Here is a 25117-nt window from a genome sequence, read left to right as displayed (position 1 = left end):
CATAAAAAGTTCCTTTAAATAATAAAACCTCAAGTTCCTTTTTACCTGCTTGATGTCAGCTGCTGAAATGGCAGTGACATGAAGGCCATTTTAAAGAACTGCATTGTGGGGTTTCTGTTCTTTTGTTTGAAGACCATGATTTCCATTTAAAGTCTGTCTAAAGACTCACTGGGCGATTTGCATAGAAAATGTGCACAGTCTCCCTTTTTTCTGCTGCGATTAGATTGGAAAGTTCACTGTTTTAAATTAAAAAGCATGCAAACAGGATTCAGGCTTTTGAATGCATCTGTTGTATCCAAAATTGCCAGAGAGCACATTGAATTGCTGTGAAAAGCTATCCCTTTACAAGCCACTAATTAAATTGACAGTAACAGAGATTTGTTGTGGATTTGGTTAGTCTAATTTCCACGATGCCTTCAAGACCTCCGAAATAAACATAATTTTACTGTTTTAAATAATTGTGACTGACAAATAAGTAAATGCACATCAGGCTGGAGATGATGCGTCTCTTCTTCTAATCATACACATAAAACAGAACATGTTTAAATATAGAGATGGTTACATATTAAACACTGCAAGATAATGCTCATATGAAAGGCTTTTTATGTTAATAAACATTTTTATTCTGTGCTTCATTTTCAAAGTGTAATCTCTTTTGCTATGAATATTGCCAAGCAAACTAGAAACTGTGTGGGTCTGTTATAAATATTGAAAACTGAATGACTCACAGATCATAGCAGCAATCTGGTAAATTGTCTCAGAGGGTGGGCTGGAAGCATGGGAGTGAACACTACCTCCCCCTCCTGTGGGGAGTAGATCCCCTGGAAGGTACAAAGTACCTGCTAATCAAACAGCTTAAATGCCTTTTGCTCAGTGATGTGGAATTAACTGCGTATCCTCATAAGCCTTTTGTCAATGAAGAGATATACTGAAGAACTGTAAATATGTTATGAAAGCAGCCATAATAATGCTTTTTTTTTTCTTTCTTTTTTTGTAACTCTTGCAGCTGTCCCGTTCCCCCCTAGTCACCGGCTGACGGCTAAAGAGGTGTTTGACAGCGATGGGAAGCCCAAAGTGGACGTGCTGAAAGCTCACCTAACCAAGGAAGGCCGTGTGGAGGAGTCGGTGGCTCTGAGGCTCATAGGAGAGGGCGCCGCAATCTTGCGTGCAGAGAAGAACCTCCTGGACATCGAGGCCCCTGTGACAGGTCAGCAGTCTCATGTAGCACATTAGGTTTGTCACCAGAGTAGAGCTTAAAGGGTAAGTTAAGTATTTTTCAACCTGGACCCTATTTTCTCATGTTTTTGTGTCTAAGAGACAAATGGGAACAACAGTTTTTGATATTGGTCCAGTATGGAGCAAGACATCGGGCAGGCTGCAATGTAACGTTTAGGGGCATTTGTGCACTGTCAATGTACGCCCACTAAAAGTGCTTTTTTTTGTACACTGACAGGCTCAGATTGTTGCTCTTTGTGTCTGATAACATTATGGAAAGGATCCTTCAGAGAGAGACCTTTATGTTAAAGAGTAAAATCATTTTTGTTTAACCAGAAACATCCCTGACATCGCTGTCGCCAAACCCACCGGACTCCATTTAAATAAACAAGAATTTTGTCATCATAAGACACACTTCATTTAAAGTGGACAGAAACAAAATAAAACTGTCAAAGCCATGTTGGTTCATCTTTCCACTGTTCCAACAATCATCATATCTGGTTTTGTTAAAATAAACCCATAATCACCAAGTTAGAAATGAAAAAATGCTGGTTCTAAAATGTGCTAAAATTTCTGTTTATTTTAAGGGAGTCTGGTAGATTGATGATGGTGATTTCAGGGTTGTTGCTGGTCAAACAGTAAGGATCATACTCTTAAGCAAAAAGGTTTAACCTGACCCTGTCAGTGGCGAAAACGAGCACTTTTGGTGGATATACATCAATGGTGTGAGCATGCTCTGAATAGTCACATTGCAGCCTGTTTGGCTGCTGGCTGCAGTGGTCTCACTCAACAGGGCTTGACGCTAATTTTTTTCCCAAGGAGCACATGTGCTCCTAAGTTGAAAAAGTAAGGAGCGCACAAAGAACTTTAGGGGCACAATGTAAATTGATCAAATAATGTATTTTCCGTAATAAACGTGACGCAAATAGACATTTACAAGCAAAATTATTTAATGAATTTGTATACAAAATGTACAGAAAGGTAAAATCATGAAGTTTTGAAAAAGTAGGCCTATTGCAATTTAATTTTGTCTTTAATGTTATTATCTTATATATATTATCTTTGCAATACGATGATCTTATATAATGTTATTACTATCCTAAAACATTCTCCAGGTCCTCTGAAACACAGCAGGACTTAAAACCTCTTTCACACAGAGCTTTTGCGGTGCCCACCGCGGGGTAGGGCGCAGAGGACAGGATTTGGGGGAGTACAGGCTCGTTCAGGAGCTACAGCTCCATGGTGACCGCTTCCGGGTCTACTTCAGGCTCTTCTCTGCTATTGGACGCGCGGCGCCGAGGTGTCGTCACAACGTGTTGCGGTGAAATTTAAAAAAATTCAATTCGAGCGCAGGCTGGCGGCGCGCAGATACTCGCGCCACTCAGCTCGGCGGCAGAGCGGTGCGCTCTTGCGCCGCGGTAGCACATACACAATGAATGGGTTCGTTGGCGGAGGTCTGCGCTTTGCACGCTCTGTGTGAAAAGGGCTTTATTTCCATACTGCCCAGCAGTGGTACCGTGGCGAACGGTCCCTAAAGGCCTCTACACATGATCAGCGGTAAAACCGCTTTGCGCTGGCTGTCCCATTGTTTGTCTATGGAAAGGGCAGCAACGCCTGACAAAGCGGCACCGCTACCCTTGGCGTCGCGCACCGCTCTGATTTTCCGCCCGAGCGCTGCGCTCAGAGTTGAAATTATTTGAACTACGGGGAGAACGGAGCAGGCTTCCCCGGAGATCCACCCGGTCCATCTCCTCCACACTTTGACTTAGGCTATTTCCACGCTGCCGACAGTGGGACTTATATTCATTGTGCCGACAGTGGCTTGGAAAACTGCCCATAACCATGTCACACGGGGAAGAGGGAAGAGGGAAGGCGGCTGGAGTTCCTCCAGCATTTGCGGTTAGATTATCATATTTTTTTATTGAAAAAAATATAGGCTGCTTCGGCTGATTTTTTTAATGCGCACATGTGCCCCTAAACATTTTTTACAGTTCGCACACACCTATTTTTAGTCGCAAATGCGAGTGAAACGCTCACACTGTTGAGCCCTGCTCAATACTGAAACAATTTCACAAACTGTTGTTCCCATTAGTCACATAGGCACAAAAACATAGTAAAATAGGGTCCAGGTTGAAAAATACTGAACTTATGCTTTAAAGAATGAACCGATTAGTCAGTTGACAGAATATAAATCAGCAGCTATTTTAATAATCAATCATGCTTTTAATTAGGACTGCACGATATATCATTTTCTTTTTATTATCACGTCATTGCAATGTCAACTTGCATGATAAACATTGCAGAAGACTGCGATATTGCACTTTGAATATAGTACCAACATATACAACTACATTTTGTCTGTAGGAGGTGTTCAGTCTAATGTGCACTGTGCTGTTAACTCTGTGGCCCTTGCACGAGTAGAGTGGCCACTGAAGGCGGATGCAGCTTGGCTTGTTTACTACATAGGCAGTTAGTCCAAAACAAGAGAATAAACGCAAAAGAGCTCAGGCTGCCCCCTAATAGTCAACCAAACGTTAGTCGACCAGAAAGGTCATTAGTTGGCAAGATTTCATTGGTCATTTAGTCGCAGAGAAAAAAAATAATTTGAAAGGACAGACACAGGAAGTGGCCATGCTCAGCTGTCAGACAAGAGTCACGTTAATTTCCAGGCCTGGTACCTGCGGTTATTCCACAGGCTAGTTAATAACATGTCGGGCAGGAAATCCAAAGTGTGGGATCATTTTGAGAAGGTGAAGGACGAACCCAGGGTGATATGTAAACTCATCTTCATTGGTCGACTACAAAAATGACGTATCATCTGAAACATGTAAGTAGCTACATGCCCATTAGCCACTTAGCACAATCATTACTGCTTTGCCGACAGCGTCATTAACAGGCGGCTCGCTCAGTGTGTGACGTGCACTTGTAGATAAAATATAGGCCTATATTAATGAAGGTTCATCAGTACGGTTTTGTATTTCTCTGTAATGTAGCACAGTGTTAACAATGTTACTGACACTATTCTTTCTCGAACCTTGAACAGGTGAGTAGTTGACTAATAGCCCTAAATGACGACTATTGGTCGACTAGGAAAATTCATTGTCTGGGGCAGCCCTAGAAAGAACATTGACTGTGTCTTGGAGAAAAGCATATGTCTGTGTTGAGAATGATGACTCTGTTATAAGAGCAGCGTAGCTCCTTCAAGAATAGCTCAGTGCGTAGCAAGTGTGTGGTTGAATGAAAGGGAGAGAGTGGTGGTGGATACGCTCAGAACAGACAGGCGTTGGCAATCCAAGCAAAGAAGAAATTAACAGTGAAGTTGTCAAGTGGAGATAGATGTACAGTGTTTGTCATGAAGTGTGGGGCTGCACACTTCATTGTTTCTAGCAAAGATACTGTGCTTGAGGAAATTTTGACAGAATATTTTAATGAATTGATAAATAAAATGATTGGTGGTTCTGCACTTTAAAGTCCTTTAAACTGTGTTGTATGTGCATTACTTATTGTGATCCTGATAATGCCATTAACTACGATAGTCGTGCAGCTCTAAGGGAAAACTTGACCAGCGTTTGTGCTTGTTTTTCATCATTACCTTCACAAATGAGCGGTGATGATTCACTTGAAGAGACAAAAACAGTGTTTGCATGCTGACATGGCTGGAGAAGCAAATTATTCTCCAACTACTCAGTCATTTTCTTTCATGTTTGTCACTGTCTTTTTCTAAAGTCAGCCTTTAGTAGGTCTACCATGGGAATTAGTCCAAATCACTCACCAAACTGCGTTGTATGTTAACCTAAAATAACCTGTGAGGCTCTTACTTGCAGACAACTCAGAGTCACGTGTTAGATTTGAAACACACTCCCTGGGTTCTTTAAAGAGACGACTGCAGGCTCACATTCATATCAAAACTTCATTTTCTTAATTGAGTGAGTCATTGCGCTTCCAGGGCCACACGTGGGCCACGCGGCTAGCCATAGCAGTGTGTTTTATTTTAGGAGTCACACAACTTCAGTTCATCCAATTTGCCAAAACTAACAAGCTTGTTGACACTCACTCAGTTGGCTGCTTCATATATTAAAACACAGCTCTGACACAGAAAAGCTCGGTGGACTTTAAAAAAACCTGCTAACCTTGGAAAAAGGACATAAGACTAATTTCTCTTTTTTATTCAGATAAATTAAAGATGACAACAGCGTTAAAAGTGAAACATTTCTTTACGGCTACTAATTTTTCACAAGATTTATTTATTTATTTTACAGCCGAGCACTTATTCAGTCTCAGAAGCACCCTGGAGCTGGAGTTCATTCTTGCCTGCCTCGGTGAAGGAACATACTGTAGTAGGAGGCTCGCTGATGCATATGCACAAATCTAGTGCATCTATTGTTGTCTTTCTTCCTGGTCAAGTGCCCCGTTCCTCCATTAGACTTTCTGATGAGGCTTCTTTGATGTTGTCATAATCAGAGGCACAGATCTACTCAAAGGATCTATGGCAACCCATCATTTCCTAGTGCGAGATCATTCTCAAAACAGAATACAGTCCAGAGAGGCCTATGCTCATATTTGGCAGGCGTTGCACTTACTTAAATTCATGAATGCATGGCTGTTTTGAAACAAAAGTGTGGGTCTCGTATATTTACTGAGGCCATTATAATAATAGAAAATCTTGTCTGGCAATTAGAGAGTGGGGAGAAAAAAGATGCAAGCAGGCTGGACAATCATAAGCCTTATTTGCTGCTTCTGTCTTTGTGTTTCCAGGCACATAAGCAAGGGATTAAGAGCAATCCTGTTTAACATAACGAGATTTCTGATTATTTAGCCACGTATTAAACATAACAAGCTTTTGAGTGATTCATGTGCATGACAAAGTACCGCTGCGGACACAAAGTAGAGGGGTGAATGGAAGAATGTGCACCTGTAGCCATGCTCCAGTGTATTCAAGCGAATTCAATTTCTCACTCAGACTGAAACCCAACCAAATTGTATTGATCTTCCAGTTTAAAGTAAACACCACTAAATAAGTTCATTTCCACAGTGAAACAGTGGGCTATTTATACAACTTAAACACATATGCACAATAAGGAAAAGCTGTGATCTTTCTCAGAGCGTGTCCTCTCTCCGTGCAGGAGGAAAAACATCTCTTAAATGACAGTGTTTATTATATAACACGTTCATTTAAGTACACTTTAAATACGGCAATAATGGTTTGAAAATATGGCAGTGGGTATGAGGTGACGTAGGGAGTTAGTGCGACATGTAAAAAATGTGTTGTGATTTCCTGCCTTAACCTGATTTCGTGTGTGTAAACATGCTGTAAACGTGACCCTTCAGTGCGGTCACATAGTCATTTAAATTCATAGAAGCTCTGTCATAAGCTGGCAGTAACAGTTCAAATGATGGTTCAACCAATAAACCTCTTTCTTTTGTTGTGTTACATAGAAACAGTGGACAGCTCCTGTTCTGTGTGCAAGCCCAGGATCCTGAGGAGCTGTGTGTGTGTGTGTGTGTGTGTGTGTGTTTGTGTGCACGAGCATGGCAATGAAGCACTTCTTTCCCTCCCACTCAACACCCCTGTCTCAACCCCTCTCCCACTCAGTAGTCCTTTTCAACAAGGATTTCTCTGTTCCGCGTGCTCGTGATCCTGCTGTGTTTCCCTCTCGTGCATGCTCCCAAACTCACACACCATTCTCTGTAAACATTTCTTTGTTTCTCTCTCCGTACTCCTCTTCCCTCTGTCTGCCATGTTTTTATTCCTCTGTGTCATGCTCAGGAGCTGCTTCTCTCTCTGTCTCTATCTCCCCTCCTAAGCACACCTGCAACTCCAACACGACACATGTTCGGCAAATTAGTGAGTAAATATTTATCATAGATGTAAAGCACCCTGACATGTCAGCCATCTCTCTCCCTCTCTCCCTCTGCTTCTCGCATTCACAGTCACTTCCTGGTTGGGCCAGATGGCAGGTGGGGTTTTCGTGGAGGGAGGGGTGCATGTGACGAACAGAGCTGGCTTAGGCCACTGAGTACAAGCTGCTCCCATGGCCTTCGCACACCCATCAATAGAGCTCCTACAGCCACATCACCAGGCAACAGCGAGCTTTTACACTGTTCATACACCTGTTAGCAGTGCGGGCGCCCGACCCTGTTGGAGCTTTGTCTCTAACATACTAGACTAGGAGAATCTGAAACGCTTCCAAGGCTCTGTCTTTTTAGCCTTAGTTGTTTGTAGTTTGATATTTCTTATGAAATTGCGATTTATTCTTAGTGAGGAAACATTCAGACCTTGGTTGTAGAATTTCCTGTGTGCACCTTATAAACGTCCTACTAAGACCTTGATTGGAAAAGTAGTTTTATCACTTTAATTGAGTTTTAATGAAGTTTGATTTCTCTGTGCAGCATTGCAAGGCAGCTAAGCCCTTCCAATAGGTTGTTATACAACAGTCTTTCAATGAGAAATGCACTCAATAATGTGGATATTTGAGCGACACAGAAATGGGTTGAAGTCGCACATTCAAGTCTCAGACAAGTCCAAAGTGACTGTGGTGAGAATCAAGCAAGTCAAAAGTCAAGTCATGCAAAATTTTGATGATCTGGTCAATAGCTTTGTTTTTTTGACCAGCCAGTAACCTAAAAAGTCAAATAAAAGACACATTCACACATCCTTCATTGTGGGTTTTGTAGTGATGGATGGAGGTGGATGTTGTGGTGGTCGTGTCACTGATTTTTGAGCCATAGACCTTGTGTGCCGCTTGAATGCATTGCACTAGAAATCACCCAGTGGTATTTCGAAAACAAAATGTGACTTGTCAGTATCTAGGAAAATGCGAAAATGTTGCAAAAAAAGTCCTTTCAAGTCATCTGTCTCAAGTCTAAGTCAAGTCTTAAGTCATAAATACCAAGTCAAAGTCAAGTCGATTCTGTCATCAGCGTAAGTCAAGCAAGTCTCAAATCCTCGAAATTGTGACTCGAGTCCCCCACCTCTGCAGCTACATGGATAAATAGGCCGTGGTGATATTCGCCCCATGCAGATTTAGTGGCATTGGTAAAATGACGATTGGCGGATGTTTCATTACCAGATTTTTTTTTATTTATTTTTTTTAAATCTCAAATATTGATCTTTTTTTTTCGGCCTCAAAAAATGCAGTCTAGGTTGGGCTAAAATGTCACCACAGTTTACACCAATTGTTCCAAACCTGAAGGTCAGGACCCTCTTAAGAGCTTACAGAGTAAATCCAAGGAGTTTGAGAAACCATAGGTGAGAACAAAAATATTTCTGTTGCACAAAATTGTTAATTTTTTCCTCTTTTATACATTTTTTTTGTTTATTTTTCTAAATGAAATACTGGGAAGTTTTACCTCTTCCTGCCTCAAAAAATAAAACTGCTCAGAGCTCATATATGACAAAGGGTTGGGGATATTACTTAGCTATAAAGGGTCATTGGGTTGGGAGCCCGTGGTTTACACCAACACAGTAATTTAAAGTTGGTTGAGCTCTTCAAAGTCCAACTCAAAAGCAGAACATTTATTGTTGCTGCTGTACCGCTGATAGCAGCTTGTTAAACATCACATACAATTTGATGTTCATAACAGATTGCAAGCTCCACCAACGCATTTGCATAAATGCATGCTCTGCAGGATGTAAGCTCCCAGAGAGTGCCATCACAAAAACTGGGGGTACACTGTTATCCAGCCTCAATCAAAACATGATCTGGCACAGTCCGCCTCACCGTGGTTTTCTCTCGCTCAATGAGCCCGGCCTTTGGAGTGGCCTGTGTAGGTTCTGAAGCCAGGTTGTGTAATGCCCACCACCCACTCAATAGCTGCTGCCCGCTGATATGCTGCTACTCAGGGAGATCACTTTAGCGCACAAGCAGGAGATGGCCAGAACCAATTGTTTCTCACTCCAGATAATGTACTCCCACCTGCTCTTCTTATGTGGGCTCTGGTTCTCACCTCGTTTTTGTGTGTTGTGTGACAAGAGGGAGGGAGGCAAAGCATGTCTGTAGGTGTACTGGAGCAGAGCGATGGATGGATTGTGTGTTTGCTGTGATAAAGCAGCTCCCCGAGCTGGAGGAGTGAGCCATTGTAGCGCTTCTGTTTGTTTCGCATCGACCAGCATCGGCCACACTCTGACTACAATTTACAGTGACCATCACATCGGGTCCTTTTGGTCAGTGATTAAACTCTCGCCATCACCCTGCTGTTTTCTTCGCCAGCAGGTGACAGCTTTCCAAAAGGTCAGCTGGAGATGCAGTCCTCCCACACACAGTGTCTTTGACGTGTGCTTCAGGTGAAATTGCAGCCTCTGACTCTCTCGCCGGACTCCCTCCTGCAGAGCTGACTTCTAAAAACATGAAAAAATTGTTAATTTCCCTGTGAAAACTGTGAGCGCTACACTTTCACAATAATTGCTCTCTTGGTGGCCATCCGTCCGGACAGTATTGTACTCTGGGGCACAGTTCTATGTGTTTTCAGAACAATTGCTATAGAGACGAGATGGCTGCCTCTTGCATCCATCTGTGTGTGTCTGCTCAGTAGATACATTGCAATGTTGCCACTGGTGATACTCACAGAGGTTCTTTATCAGGTCAGTAACAGCTTAGATTTGTTTGTTGTTTTCTCCCCGCCCCTTTCAGTGATACAAACTGCCATTGTTAAAAGGATTTGACGATTCGTTTCCATAGCAATTACACACATTCTACATAAAGCCACATGAATCACTTGGACTGCCTTACTGTCTTGTCCCCTTAAAGATAAAGTCACATTTTATTGCACCCTGACGAGGGCTGCAACTAATAGTTATTTTCACTGTCTATTAATCTGTTGATTATTTTCTTGATTAATTAGTCATTTGGTCTGTGAAATCTTCTGTATGTGCACAACCCAAAGATACTACGTAATTGTTGTAGACAAGTAAAGAAATCAGAAGATATTCACATTTTCGAAGCTAGAATCAGAGAATTTTGCCTTTTTTTGATTATCATATTAGTTGGCGATTAATTTAATATTTGAAACTGATTAATCCTTGCAGCTTCAATCTTGACATTGAATAGTGCATAACCCTTGATGTGAAGCCTTAATAGTGGCCAGGATGCAAAAAAAAAAACCAGGATGTTACTGTAAAATACCTGCAGAGAGTTCCTTTTAATACTCATTTCTTTAAGGAATGAATAAAAAACCTGTTTTTATAGTTACGTTTGGGTTTTAATAGGCTGTAAGGGTCAATGGAGGGCTTTAATTTTCTTCATGGAGTGTCTGACAAATACACAGTTTAGCCCAAAGTTAATTTAAAAAGTTACATGTGCTTCATACCTCACCGCTCAAGTAAACCAGGTGTTTGAATCTCAGATTAGATAAACACATGCAAGTTATTTTGATCGTAAATTAGATAATGTCATGACTCAGCACATGGCCACATAAAAGTCAAAAGGTGAAGCATTATAATTTTGCACAAATTGAAGGCTTTTTTGTTGAACATAAATTGGACGAAAAACAATCAGGGCACTTGAAACAAAGCTTAACCCTTTGTTGTTTCACTGTAAAAGACAAATTATGGGCTATGCTGATCTTCTGACAACAGACTTTAACTGATTTTTATCAAAGAATATGACATTTATTGTAAGAAATAAGAGCATAGATAAATTTTCTCTTTATTGAAATGTTGTTTGAGCCATTTTGTTCCAGTAATTTCCTGGTACCTTACAACCATTTAGAAGTAACACTACACATCTGTACTGTAGCAGTGTTGGCTTGATTGCAAAAGGGAAAAAGGACATCTTTAGAAATCGGACACAAATAAAAGGCTCCTTTTTTTGAAGTCGGTCCCCACTGTGGATTTAAACAGTACACAGTGTGGGTTTAATAAAAGACAAATGGTAGAGCGGAGGTTTACGATACAGTCAAGGAGAGCTGATTCTCGGAGCTGTCTCACGAGGCTCGTAACTTGAGATAATTGCTCTCCAACGTTGTACTCCAGCTCCCGCTAATTGGGTATCTCTCTGAAAGCCTTTTTTTTTTTAACAGGCTCTTATTGTAATTCTTCCTGCTAGATGCAGTTCATAAAGCGACAAACAGCCTCGCGAAAAATAAAGTCTGGGTCCTTTTCAAGTTAGATTTCCATCTATTCACCCTGTTGTTAATTAACTCAATTAGCCGATTGCTTGAAGAATAGATAAATTGCGACACTTTGGTATTAAACATGGATGCCGCACTTATCGCTGTTGTCGCTGCGATAGGGTTCACATTTTTAAATAGCTGATTGTTGTCTTTTTGTTGTTTGTTTGTGACAGCTCTCAGGTAAAGAAGTACAGAATTGTTTAATGAAGTGGAAAGGCTTTCAGTCAGTCAAGTTTGTTAGTGTTAATTTTTTGATCACACTCAATGTACAGATTTAATTCTGTGCGTTAAATATCTTGGTATTCGTTGCCCACAGTGACAGCAGATGTGATGATAGAGGTCATGGCGAAACCTTATGATATAAGACACCATTTGGTCATTTAAATGAAATAATAAGCACCAAGGAAATATAATCAGGGCTTAAAATAGTAATTTAAAGAAGCATTAAATAGTAGTTAGAACACATTCAGGTCTATTCCATCTCCGAAAACAATTCAAAGCATCTGTAAATTGGCCTGATTAAAAGACCGAGAGAAAGGGCAGTGCGACAGCTGCTGAATATAAATAAAGAGAATAAAAATTGGTTTCAAACCCAGACTAATACTTCACTGGATAATACTGTTTTTTTTTGTGTGTGTGTGTCAGTGTCAGTAAAACTGATTAGAATACATTCTGTGTTCACCTGTTGTGAGGTAAGCTAGCTTCCCCTCAGGGAACGACCGCTACAGTAAGGTTGAATGCCAGGAATTTACAAACATCTGCTCTCATTTCCCAGGAAAAATACCTGCGGATATAATATATATACCTGGGATTTTTAGGGGGTCTGGTTCGTGTGTGTCTGTGTGTGTGTGTGTGTGTGTGTGTGTGTGTGTGTGTGTGTGTACTGAACTGAAACAAAGACACCTTCTATAAACCTCATTAAAGCTACCATGTATTTATGGTGATATAACTGGATCTACTTTTCAGCTGCAGGTTTAAGCTGACAGCTTACAAACCAGCTGTGTGGCTAAATATTTTTCAGGACGAACGGTTGAGCTGTCAGGTACTGCCTCAGGTTTCCTAAATAAACACTTGCACCAAATAAGAGAAAGCTACTCGATAGAAATAAATGCAGATGTCATTGGCTATCTCTGCACACAGGGCAACATACGAACGTTGGGTTTCTTCCACATTTAATTACCAGCATAGGTTCATAATAAACAAAAAGGGAGCGCAAAAGCCTAAATACCTGCAGCCATCACACAGCAGCAGATTTAACTTGAGAGATGCGCTGTATGCAGTGGTAACTGTTCGTCTAACCACTTGTCTGGCAGCTGTTACTGTAGACACAGATTCCAAGTTTAGCAGTAAAATAATTTGTGACCGAGGAGTCCTGAGATGCGTCAGAGCTACCAAATAACCCTGCAGACATTGAGGCATTGAGACCATTGTCTGAACATCTAATCAAGACGTCCTGTTATGGTTTAAATATAGCTTCAAAATGATAGTTGTGCCAACGTCCACGATGCTACCTCGTTGTTCTTGCTGAGCATCCTAGAAATGTCAAAATACAACGTTAACATGACAAAATAAACTAATGTTGACCCACACAGGACTCCAACCACAGTCTCATGGGTGATAGCCTCGTGCAATACCCATTCATTCCCCACCATGTATTATCGATGGTGACTTTGTCGCTGTTTGTATTACATCAACTGGCTTACCGACAGAAAGCCCTAAGGGCCACTATTACCACGTGTGTTTAAAGACAGCCTGGATAGAGATTTTTGCCCTTACAACCACCACAGGCTCCAAACAATGAGACAGGAAATTTAATTTACAAGTAGATATATATAAATGGCATAAACATCATTTTTAGATTTAAAAAAATGGGAAATGAATAATACTAGTCTTTGGACTAGGAGTGGACGTCACAGTGTGGCCATTTGACACAACCACACAAAAACATTTTCAGTAAGATGTCATTGAATTAAAAAAACAAAGATACATGGATTCATAGCAGTAATATAATCAATATTTATTGGTTTCTAAGAGAGGGTCAGGATGAACCATTTTGGACATGGAAACAATGACACCATCTGACCATCTGCCACTTTTGGCCAAGGACACAACATCACCATGCAACCAATGGTTGCTGGGAAACTACTAAGTTGAATACATATCATTACAATGCTAATTTTATAGTATATGTTTTGAATATTCTTTGGTTTAAATCAAGTGTTATTTATATGAGAAATCCCAGCATGGACTCGTTGTCCTAAAGTGGACCCACCAGTTGGGAACCACCACAGATAAGGGGACTCTACCAACCTTTAGAGTGTCTCCGAATTGACCAAAGGCCCTCAAATCAAACGACCTCACATGCACCATGTCAGTCAAAAGCAGCTAAGCAGCAAATCTCTGCTGGCCTCTGATCCTCTTGTCTCCCTTGAGAGTAATTTAGTATAGGGTCACTCAGGGTGATAGGAAACCAATCCAGGTTGAGTGATATGCGGTTCCTGGGCTTTGACGGGGATGGGTTCGTCCCAGAACGCTCCCCTGACGCTATTTAACAGCTGCCTGCAGTTCTGTTAGGATCTGCACAGAGTGGATATGACACGAGCTATATTGCGGATTTAACTGTGCTGAGTGTACTGGGATTCCTGAGAATACCAGCAGAGTAGCAGACCGCTAGTCGGATGAAATGAAAGTGTTCTCAGCGATTATCTGTTTGTAATCGCTATGACAAGCCAGATTTGTGATTGCAGTTAACAGCACGTGTTTAGAAATGGATACAAGTGAAAGCTTTGCAGTTGTTTCAGCCAATGAACTTTTAGTGTCTTTGGCAAGTATAGGTGTGTTCGAATTACAAGCCAGTTGAGACACCTCAAGGTTATAAGGAGGCTGAAAGAGGATGTGGTGGAAAAGCGAGGCATGAAAATGCAACACTGACGCCAGTTCTTTGTGATTATTTGGACTTTATAATGAAAATAGTGCGCAGTGAAGTATTGACATTTCGGGATAGTTAGGCTTGTAGGGAGACGGCGGTAACACTCTAACAGCAGGTTTGACAGATCTTGTTTGTGATGTGATTCATGACATCTAGCATGTGTCTGCTGCCATGGATACTTAAGGCTAAATGCGTGATACAGGCTGGGTTTGCAATTCCCGTTTTCTTTGAATAGAATGTATTCAGATTAAATGGCCCTATTTTAGTGAATATTGATTTAGGGAAAGCTCCTGTTATTGGTCCTATTTGCTACAAACCAGTGTTGTTTTTATGTTTTGAGTCCTTTTCTTTGCATAATTTCCTGCAGCAAGCGTGGGCTGTGGAGCTGACAGGGAACAGTGGTCCGTCTATAACGATGCCTTTTTCAGATACAAATGAGCAGTTTATATGAATACATTTCACATCGTTTAATAAAATAAATGGATTAAATGTGATATAATAAACTGCCAGAGAGAATGTTGCCTCTTTAATTATAGATATCCACTGAAGCAGGTTTTTCCAGGATACTTATACATGCCGTCCTCTGTGGTCCTATATTCAAGGTTTACAGGGATATCATATACTGTCAGAGCTCCTCTCATCTACAGGAAAATATGGAAATAAGCAAATCGTCTCTCACGTTGTCATAGAGGCTTTCATCTGTTGTTTCTCAGCTGTAAAAATAGCAGTTATCCTGATGCGCCTTTGTTCCATCTTTCTGCCTCATTCCAGTGTGCGGAGACATCCATGGGCAGTTCTTTGACCTGATGAAGCTGTTTGAAGTCGGAGGATCACCAGCATCCACGCGCTACCTTTTCCTGGGGGACTACGTTGACAGAGGGTATTTCAGTATTGAAGTGAGTCTACGTATTTGTTTTTGTCCTCACGAGGGCCTAATCAAGTGCGACACGCTGTGTTTATTAATAGCTTTCTTTGAGCGGAGATCAAATCAGGCTGCAGATATTGGAGTGGCAGTAGGCTTTTGTAATAACTTCAAATGTAGCCTGGATAGCAAATGTCAGGGTGGATCTTAGGGTTATGTAGAGAGGGATTTTTAATATGAAGCAAAATGCATGTATTTAATCTGGGACTGCAGGTTGGAATTTATTTAGATATGTATTTCCTGCCATCTCATCGTCTGAAACATTGTACTTTTATTAATAAAATATATTGTAATGGAGTGTGTCGTGCCTGTCCTCTGATGGTTCCTCTGAAGGATTGTCATCTCTCCTAGCAAGCCTGAATCGTGCCACAAAAAGTACTGCATGAATGTTTCATTATAAGCAGAATTGCTTGTATTGTGCCACTCTGTGAAATTGACAAACTCTGACTTGATGGTTCATGTTTCCAGTGTTATTTAAAGATGCCGAGCTAACTGTTCCCCAATCCTTTCTGTGCTTCTTTGTTTCAGTGTGTGCTGTACTTGTGGGCCTTAAAGATCCTTTACCCCAAAACACTGTTTTTGCTGCGTGGGAATCATGAATGTAGACATTTAACAGAGTATTTCACATTTAAGCAGGAATGTAAGTAATGCTTTGGTACTTTATTTTCTTTTTTACCTTTGATCTAAATTGAGTCTAAGCAGTCTGTTCTGTGAATCTCTCTGCAGAGTGGAAGGAGAATTGAGTTATTCTTTCTAAAAGCTGTTTATTATGCGTCCAGTTCAGCCATCGACCTCAAACGCTCACTTAAAAGTGCCCTCTGGCCTGGTGCAGGATCCAGTCGGATTTTTGCCCTTCTTGATATTTACACATGTCAGAAGTATTTCTGTTGGACTCGGACAGAGAGGGGAAAAAACCACAAAAGCACTGTGAAATTGTGCTGTTTTTAAAATGTGTTTGGGAAGTTTTCTGGCACTTTCGAGAACCTTTTCCGTCCCAGTCTAGCACACTGCCCCAATGTATGAGAGCCGTGTTGTTTGACTTGGCATGACTCTCCTCTCCCTGCCCTGTTTCCCCCCATGACAGGTAGAATTAAGTATTCAGAGAGGGTGTATGACGCATGTATGGACGCCTTCGACTGCCTTCCCCTGGCTGCACTTATGAACCAGCAGTTCCTGTGTGTACACGGAGGACTGTCTCCAGAAATCACAAATCTTGACGACATCAGGAAAGTATGTGTCTGATTCGAGACCATTTTCTCTGTAATTTCATAAATCTACAGTTTGTGTGTGTGTGTGTTTAACAGCAGGTGGCAGTTAATGGCTTTAAAAATACAATTGAAACTCCCTGTCTGCCTCATGTACTTCCTGCATTTATTCAGAGTTAATGAGAGCAAAGCTGTATTCGTTTTAGCATGATGTGTTGTGAAAATAACAACTTCAGTTGCAATGCATGAAGCGATTCTCCCAGATGTGTCTCAAATACTGCTCAGGACTTGGACACGAGGGAACGTAAGCACCGGGTCTGGTCCTCACTCTGATTAAAAAACGTTGAAGAGTCGGATCCTGCTTTCATACTAATTCAATAATTCCAAATGGATTTTGTGGCTGCAATCAGAGGGCATGCATAATAGAATTTGCTCTATTGAAGTGTCCATCATGCTACCCATCCAGTAATCCACAAGCTTTTGTTCGAGAAAGAGCTATCCTTGGCTGAAAGCAAAGTCATTTATGTTCATTGCTCGAAAAGAATGGCTGCCATCGGGGTTTTTCATGTCTTTCCAAAAAAAGCCTTCTAGGTACAGAGAGATGAGTCTTTGACACGTCATCCATCCTGTATATTATAAATATTCCTCTTGCAATGTATCTGATATATCCAATTTATTTAAATGTCATTTTATATGCAATGTGGCAGATGACAATATCATCATATCAAGATATTCCCTGTGCATTTTTAGTAATTTATTTATGCATTAAAAGCGGGATATATTTACGTGCAGAAGACCCGCTCTCCCTCTCACACACAGACACAACACAGTAATCAGCCATGGCCACTAGTTTTACGTCAGACATTGTCCTGAGTTCACGTCAGTTCAAAATGGAGTAAGATCCCAGAGCAGGTCTGTCATCAGGAGGGCGGAACAGACATCATCCTCGGCAAAATATATCACGAAACAATTAATGTTAAAGGAAGTGGTACCAAAGACGAAAGACGATCAAAGTAGCCCCCACATTTTTCTGTGGTACATCGTCTATACTAGGCATTACGGTAAAGGGGTGTAAGAAGTGACTTCAAAATAAAAGTGGCCTTTTGGTGAAAGTGATTTGCATTTTCACATTCATTTAGTCAGTCTGTCAAAAATAACAAATAAATAAAAATACACAAATAAACTATGACACTCGGAGAACACAGATCTCTGCAATGGCCAAATGTCCTGTCTGACAATGTAAATAAAAAGGAAAAAAAAATGTGTGTCCCCGCCCCACAATTTGGATCCATGTCAAAATTTAATGGGTTCTTCCTTGACCCATGCTACACCCCTCCATCAAGTTTAATGAAAATCAGGCCAGTAGTTTTTCTTGCTGAAAAACAGACAAACAAACAAACCAAACACCAACTGCACCAAAATCATGACCATATAAAATGTTATTTTATAATGTGGTTATAAAATGAAATAAGAAAAACATTCAATAATAAATAATAAAACATCATAATAACTGCCAGCACCCATTTCAGAGAAAAATTGAATTTCAGTTGTGTAAATAACGAGTCAAACTGAATAGTACAGAACCATTGTCATCAAAACATCGTGTGCAAAGCGCGCTGAATGCCAAGGCCGGCTCGCGATCTGCAGCAATAGTATTGGCATCTGGTTTATTTTAAAAGCAAGCTGCGAGCGAATCCGGCAAGACATCACACTGCAAATATATTGTAAATGATATAAAATGTATATTAAATATGATTTAAATGATCTGACTGTGATAAATGACAGAATGTGCATCCAGTGCTTTCACATGTCTAAACAGAGCGAAAGAGAGACGAGCAGAGCCACACACAGCCACACTCACACAGACACACACAAGCAAACAAGACAGTGATCTACATATGATTTAAACAGAGCAGAGAACAGATTCACTTGCTGACCAGCACGGAGAAATGTGCTTGTGGTGGAAATGGCAAGGCAACTGCTGACAAGCTGCTGCACTTCAATTAACAAATCAGGGCATCCGTGTCCAGTGTGAACCTGGCGTGACAGTACATCACCTCAGAGTGTCACTCAGACAATATTAGGACATTTGGATGTTGAATTTAAAAAATAAATCCCTCTAAAATGTAATAGGAGCTGTGTTCCCTCTAAATATACATAAAGAAGGGTTAAATCAAACAAAACATTGTTTTAAAGAAAGTCTTAAAATACCAAGATATATATATTGTGTATGGCGGCATAGCCTTGAATAATATGGAGATATTGTTCATAAGCCTTATCGCCTCCAGCAAACATAGAATTGGGAGTCATGATTTAATTATGATCATGGCAGCAGCAGCCAACATGCCTCACAGAGGGAGCAAAGATGTTTTCTCTGCAGCAGCGTGCGCACGCCACGTGCAATTTCTGCAGTCAAACAGGCTGACAAGTGTCCTGACATTTTCTTCCACAGCTAGACAGATTCAAAGAGCCCCCAGCGTACGGACCAATGTGCGACCTGCTGTGGTCCGACCCCCTGGAGGACTTTGGGAACGAGAAAAGCCAAGAGCATTTCACACACAACACAGTGCGAGGCTGTTCCTACTTCTACAGGTGAGTAATCTGTCTCTGTTGTGTTGGTCGTTTTTTATTGCTACTTTGTGAAATTACATAAAGGCACAAAGACAGATAACAGGCTTTTTTACTACTAGCATCAAATAGTAACTGAAACTTTCGGTCTATATGACTCATACACAGCCAACACTTTGTTTCATATTGGACTGTGGAATTTAAAAAATGATTTTAGTGAACGTATTTCAAAAAGCTTGTATTCTAATTTGGTGCTCTGACTACGTTTAGGAAAAATAAATCACCTTCTGATTAGTTCTGGCTGTACTATCTGTGGAAACCTTATTACCAAAGAGATTTTCAATACAATGAACGTTTTCCAAGACTGAATATTTGAACATAAAGACAGGTATGGATGTCGTTGAAGTGCGTCAGTAATACTCAAAAAATGTTTTAAAACAAAAATGGAAAAGAAATAATCATCATCTTGTCAAAGAGTTGATAAATTAAGAGGCCCTGCTGCCAGATTTCCATTTGTCATCTCTTCATTTTCTTACCCCTGCAATCCCTCAACTGCGAGAAGGCGACCAACAGTTGTCAGAACATGGCGTGCATTAAAGTAGTCCCTAAGTCTCCTCCGTAGACAGTCGCCAGTGTTTATGTAACCCACATTACCTTCAATTGAGCTGAGTAACTGAACAAACAGAGGAAATGCTCGGAGCAGGCAGCTCGCACTGTCACAAAATGTAATGAACTGGCACATTACCACAAGGCACAGTCCTGTCTCTAAATGCGTTCGGCGCTCCCTCCGCTCATTATGGCCTGAGCAATGCTTGCTTGGCCCCGGCGTGCCTAGGGCAAGCCAGCAGAAGTACTCAGAAATGTCCTGAGGCTTCTGATTTGCATTTCTTTCTTTCTCTTTTTTTTAATAGCAGGTGTTTCATAACTACTGACTTAATAGTATTTTAATGTCCGTGCTTGGAAATGAACTCCCAGCACTGCTGCTGTTGTGGATTTGAGAGGGCATCGTCTGATTGTCTTTGCATCTCTGTGCGAGCCATTACACTGCAGATCCACAACACTGCAGATCCACAACACTAATGTTATCAGTTTACTGCAGAGAGCTCCATCAGAGATGTTACGAAATGTTAGGTATGTGGCCTTTTCACCTCAAATGACTTGATTTGACTGTTTGTGTTGGACCAGTATCCTGGTCAGCCTTCTGCCATTTGGTCCAAATTCCTCCGCAGTCTTGTTTTCATCAGTGTCCCTCACTTCATCTGCCCAGGGTATGGTCGCTAATTGGCATCACACTGGCATTCAGGATTTATGAGACAGTCTAAGCCAGACTGAGAGAGAGCCATTCCTCAACACCCCTCCCCAAAAAACCATCAGCCTCTTTGTTGCTTCTGTCTTGCAGCAACCAATAATTTCCCCCAGCGCCGTAGGCCCACTCGTAACTCTTTTACAAACGCAACTCAGGCATGAAATTGCACATGTTTGGAATATGGTCGCTTTCATTTTAGCCTCTGCTCAGCAGCATAGATGAATCAGCCTAAAGTGATTTTCCTTACATCTTTTTTTCATTGCTGTTAATCCAAAGCTATTGATATTTAACCAACTTTAAAAGCTTTAATTTTAACATGCAAAGTGCCACTTAGATTGCACGCGATGAAGTCATCTCTTGCACAACTCCTCATGTCGTCCAAGGAGCCCATCAACATCTGTGCCCTGTTGTCGGACAGATGGGAGACACTCTAAACTCAAAATGCAAAACCGCGAAGAAAAAAAAAAAAAAAACTAGGCCAAAATGTATCTTGTCTACCGAATGCCTCCATATGGCACAGATCTACATCTGCTACAGGAAATCAAGTGAGAAATAAAGCATTTATTCCTAATTTCTTCACCCCTCCCCCCACAAAAAAAAACCTCATTGCATTTTTAATTCCCTCTCGGCAACTGCTGCGTCCTCTTCACATCCCTCCCAGCAGATGTTTGTTGTGATTGTCAGGAATGCATGTGTTCTCATGTCTACATGCACTAAGATTGTTAATGAACCTTTCCTGACTCCTTCAGTTTCAGTCTCCCATGATGGGTTTTCACACAATTTAAATTTAGAATAATTTACCCCTGCACCAAGCATGGTATCAGATACCAAATTAAATTTACGTTTATAACATTACAAGCCTGCCCCAAAGGACTTTACATGAAGGGATGCAATAAAGCTGCTGTAATAGTGAAGTCTGTCAATCAAACTTGGCCAAAACTCCACAACAGTTATGAAGAAATGTCAGCAGTGTATCGAGTCGATGATAAAGACAGATTTGTGTCTAAAAAGCAATTTAAAAACAGACGATTTTGTTGTGCAGCGTTTGCTGAACAAAAAAAAAAAGAAAGAAATCTCTCAGTACTTTTCCTGAGAGGTCGGAAGCTGCAATGTATAGTTTGGTTTTGATTGCTGCATGTGGGTGTTGTTCATTGCTAGGATTACAGAACTTAATACAAAATCATTACCTTTTTTTTTTTTTTTTTTTTTGAACAAACACAATATACTTCTTCATTGAACCACATAGGTGTGTGTTTCTTTTTAACTGGGTAGAGTTACAACCGATGGAAGTGATCAAATGTTTGCCATTATACATTGAAATGGAGACTCCCAAAATGTCATGCCTACACTCTCAGAAATAAAGGAGCTAACTAGAACCATATAGGGTACTTCAGCTTGTCCTCATAGGGGAACCATATTTGCCTCGGGCTTCATGAGGGGAAGGGCTGCGGCTGATGTGGTCCAGCACAACCAACAACACTTACGAGCCACAATGACGTTTTCAGGGGATGGAGATTTCATGAACTTCTACTACAGCCTTTACTTCTTAAGTGGTGCAGTAGGGTTAGGAATTGAAACTTAGTTCCAAATTACAGCTGTATACTAAATGCCAAGTAGTGGGTACCCACAACAAACAAAAACAGTGGGTTCTTCATGGAGACCTTAGACTTACAAGAGCCTCTTTCACACTGCCTCTTCAAGACAGGAATTTCACGCCATTATGTTGCTGCACTATTTTGTGTAAAAGGAGAAAATGCAGACTGGTGGGACTGAGTTGTCTCACCTTAAAGCCAGCATTGGAGCTAGTGACAACACCGGAACAGCCGGCAGGACACGGGTGTGGCGTCTTTACGATGCGTTATGTGTGCGACCCATTGCAGGAGCTTTAAGTCCCATTTATTTCAACTGAAAATGGTAAACTTTAGTTGCGTTTTGGCCGATTGTTTACACGACAGCGACGTTTTGGGTGTGCAATTTTTTGTTATCAAAACGTTGTCGTCTAAACGCGGAACTTTTTTCAAAACAAAAATGAGAAACGATTCTGTTTTCAGTGGATCGTTTTCGTGTAAACATAAAGCAGCTGTTAGCAGTAAGCAGCTACCTCAAAGAAGAAGAACAGCAGCCGAAAATGTCTGCAAATTGGGAAATCAATGAGGTCCAGGATGAGATCAGCCACTAGAAGGGACAGTAAATGATTGTTATCCCCACGTTAATGCTACTGTTACTGTTAATAGAGCGCTTTCTATGAGTGTGTTATATCTCACACTAGAGGCCGATCTTGTCATGCCTGTCATGCCTTTTTTGCTTCTGTGATGCCAGCATGCTGTCTGAAATCACACACTGGAGTGGCAGCCGTTGTTTGGTTCTGTGTAAAAATGCAAATATAGAATAAAGACAGGACTTCTTAGCGGCCCTTTAGCGCAATTTTGTGTAAAAAGGACTAAAGAATCCTTGAGGCTTCTTCACAAGAAAATGGTTCTAGGTAAAACTTCAACCACTCAGAAAGAACCCTTTTATTTTCAAGAGTGTATTAATGGAGGAGCTGTTAAGTGACTTTTATGTTAATCAGCCAAAAATTCCAGAGATGAAACCACAAAAACAAGTTGAGTTTACCCCCTGTTATTGTTGAAAAAAATCCTCCCACATTCACTAAGTGTTTCAGATGTAATGCAAAGGTGCCAGTCATTCATCGTGAGCTGTCGCTCACTTTGTTCATTACACAGCATCCCACGATTCACAAATCCTGGCGTCCACTGGGGTTTTTAATCATGTTTGTTAGAAGAAACGCTCAAAAGTGTTGCGTTGATGCTGTTTAATAACAACTTGTTTAACAGATCAAGAGATTTTAGTTAAGAAATGCTGCTTGCCAGTGACTCGTCTTCTGCCTCTCTCATTGTGAGCAAAGGAAATTTCCAGTGGAAGCTGGTGCTGGAGACTGAAAGGTTGTAGCATGGAAAACTCCAAAACCATACGATAGTTTTGATAGTTGGCAGTAAGGTTTTTGGTCTCTCTGCACACAGACTGAATACATCAACTTGAGCATAAAACATGCTTTAACACTCCCCAGCGATCGCCTTTTTTTCTTGAAGAGACAGTCTGTTATGAATCATGTGTCATACTTGACATTTTTTTGAGTTTCATTCTGAAATAAAAATCCACCATTTGAGAAGGATCACACCCTCTCCCTTTACAGTATGAAAGCTTGTTTAAAAGTAAAGGCTTATTTTATGTTATTATTTAGATTATGAGTCATCAAACTGTTGCTGGCAAAAGTGTTTTAGATATTAAAGGGCAAAGTTAAGAATTGATATGAAAGCCTTCACTTACAGCCAACCTTTCAAGGCAATATACCTCTTTCTAAGCCACAGTTGGTTTGAGAACAAATTTAGCTTGAGCCCAGTGTTGTGTATCCACTGTTTGTCTGAGCACAATCAATAATACCCATGACTTATTTAGTTATTTCTATTGATCGTTCGTCTTGATCTTACTGGGATTTTTCTTGATGTATGACTAAACCAAATGTTTGTCTCCTTTATTCAACAGCTACCCTGCAGTCTGTGACTTTCTACAACACAATAACTTATTATCTATCATCCGGGCCCATGAAGCGCAGGATGCTGGGTGAGTGTTGTGGCATTTGGTCTTCTCCCATCACACTGTCACACAGCAGAGTGAGTCAGACCAGGGTATTAAATGAAAAGCTTCCCCAGTGCTCCAGGGGGTTTTCGCAAGCCTGTCTGGCGAGCCGGTTCTGTGCCGTCTGAACTTTGAGAGAAGTCGCGTTAATCCGAGAAATGAAAATGAATCCAGCATGAGGAGTTTGTCGGCCAGATGTGATGTGACAAGTATGATTCACGCAGACCTCATCAAGAACTGTGGTTTAAAAAGTTTGATTGTGAAGTTTTGTCATTATGTATTGTTTGCTTCACATTCAGACACGTACAGTGCAGAGCTTGATGACCAGCCAGCGTGTCTATTATTCATCGCTTCACCCTGGCTTTCTAACAAAGGCAGTGGAAAGCCTCTTTGAAAAGTTAGGTTCTTAAAAGGGGCAGGTGGGTGGATGTGTTGAGCTGATTTCCCTCTCAGCGAGGTGAAGGCGGTGGGATGCACAGCATACAGTTGTTTACCACTGCACTCCCACAGCATGGTCACATGGGGCACCTCACCACGTCTCAGGTGGCCCCAGGCCGCCTTAGACCACACATGTAATAGTGTTATTGAGTTCCATCCATGTTTTCTTTACACCTTTTGCTAAATCTCTGTAAATAGTATCTGCAAGGTGTGGTGCAGCAAATAAATCGTCTGAGTTAGCGCTTTGTTTACCTAAAGCTCACTTCCATTCCAAGTATCCAAACCACCAAACACAGCACAGACGCTCGCTGGGAGATCAGAGTAGGTGGGTTTGAATGCTGAGTTGGTTCAGTGTGATGACTACTTAAGGGCATGTTTAACCTGTAACACAGGGATTTAGTCTCCCGGGGCGATGCCGAGTTGCCCCCCTTGCTGATGCATCAGCTTCTAAGACAAACACACAACCACGGTGAAAACAAGAGGCCATAAAAACTGTCGCTGCTAATCATATCCCAAGGGCCGAACACCAATGATTAATCCACGAGTAAAATGTTGTAATGTTTACTGATGCTTCCCTCTCCTTTTTACCAGATATCGCATGTACAGAAAGAGTCAGACCACTGGCTTTCCATCCCTTATCACCATCTTCTCTGCACCCAACTACCTAGATGTCTACAACAACAAAGGTAAGGAGGAGATCGATCTTCAGCGGCTCATTACACGAACACCACAGTGTCATATTCATGAGTTGCCTCAGGGTGACACATCACATTTACACACGGATGCTT

The 25117-nt window shown here is 41.1% G+C and overlaps 1 protein-coding gene across 2 annotated transcripts in view; it reads left to right on the top strand.

The window, feature by feature from the left end:
- The window catches only part of LOC126404087 (protein phosphatase 3 catalytic subunit alpha), a 77658-nt gene that overhangs the window by 28533 nt on the left and 24008 nt on the right, over positions 1 to 25117 (top strand). For both annotated transcript variants that reach the window (XM_050067078.1, XM_050067077.1), the window contains exons 2-8: positions 1007 to 1207; positions 15026 to 15150; positions 15705 to 15816; positions 16261 to 16406; positions 18834 to 18973; positions 23799 to 23876; positions 24921 to 25015. In XM_050067078.1, coding sequence (XP_049923035.1) covers positions 1007 to 1207; positions 15026 to 15150; positions 15705 to 15816; positions 16261 to 16406; positions 18834 to 18973; positions 23799 to 23876; positions 24921 to 25015 — 897 coding nt within the window. The remainder of the gene's footprint in view (positions 1 to 1006; positions 1208 to 15025; positions 15151 to 15704; positions 15817 to 16260; positions 16407 to 18833; positions 18974 to 23798; positions 23877 to 24920; positions 25016 to 25117) is intronic.

The sequence above is a fragment of the Epinephelus moara genome, chromosome 17, assembly GCF_006386435.1.
Source record: "Epinephelus moara isolate mb chromosome 17, YSFRI_EMoa_1.0, whole genome shotgun sequence".
NCBI classification, from domain to species: Eukaryota; Metazoa; Chordata; class Actinopteri; order Perciformes; family Serranidae; genus Epinephelus; species Epinephelus moara.
This window is presented reverse-complemented; position numbering and strand designations above follow the sequence as displayed.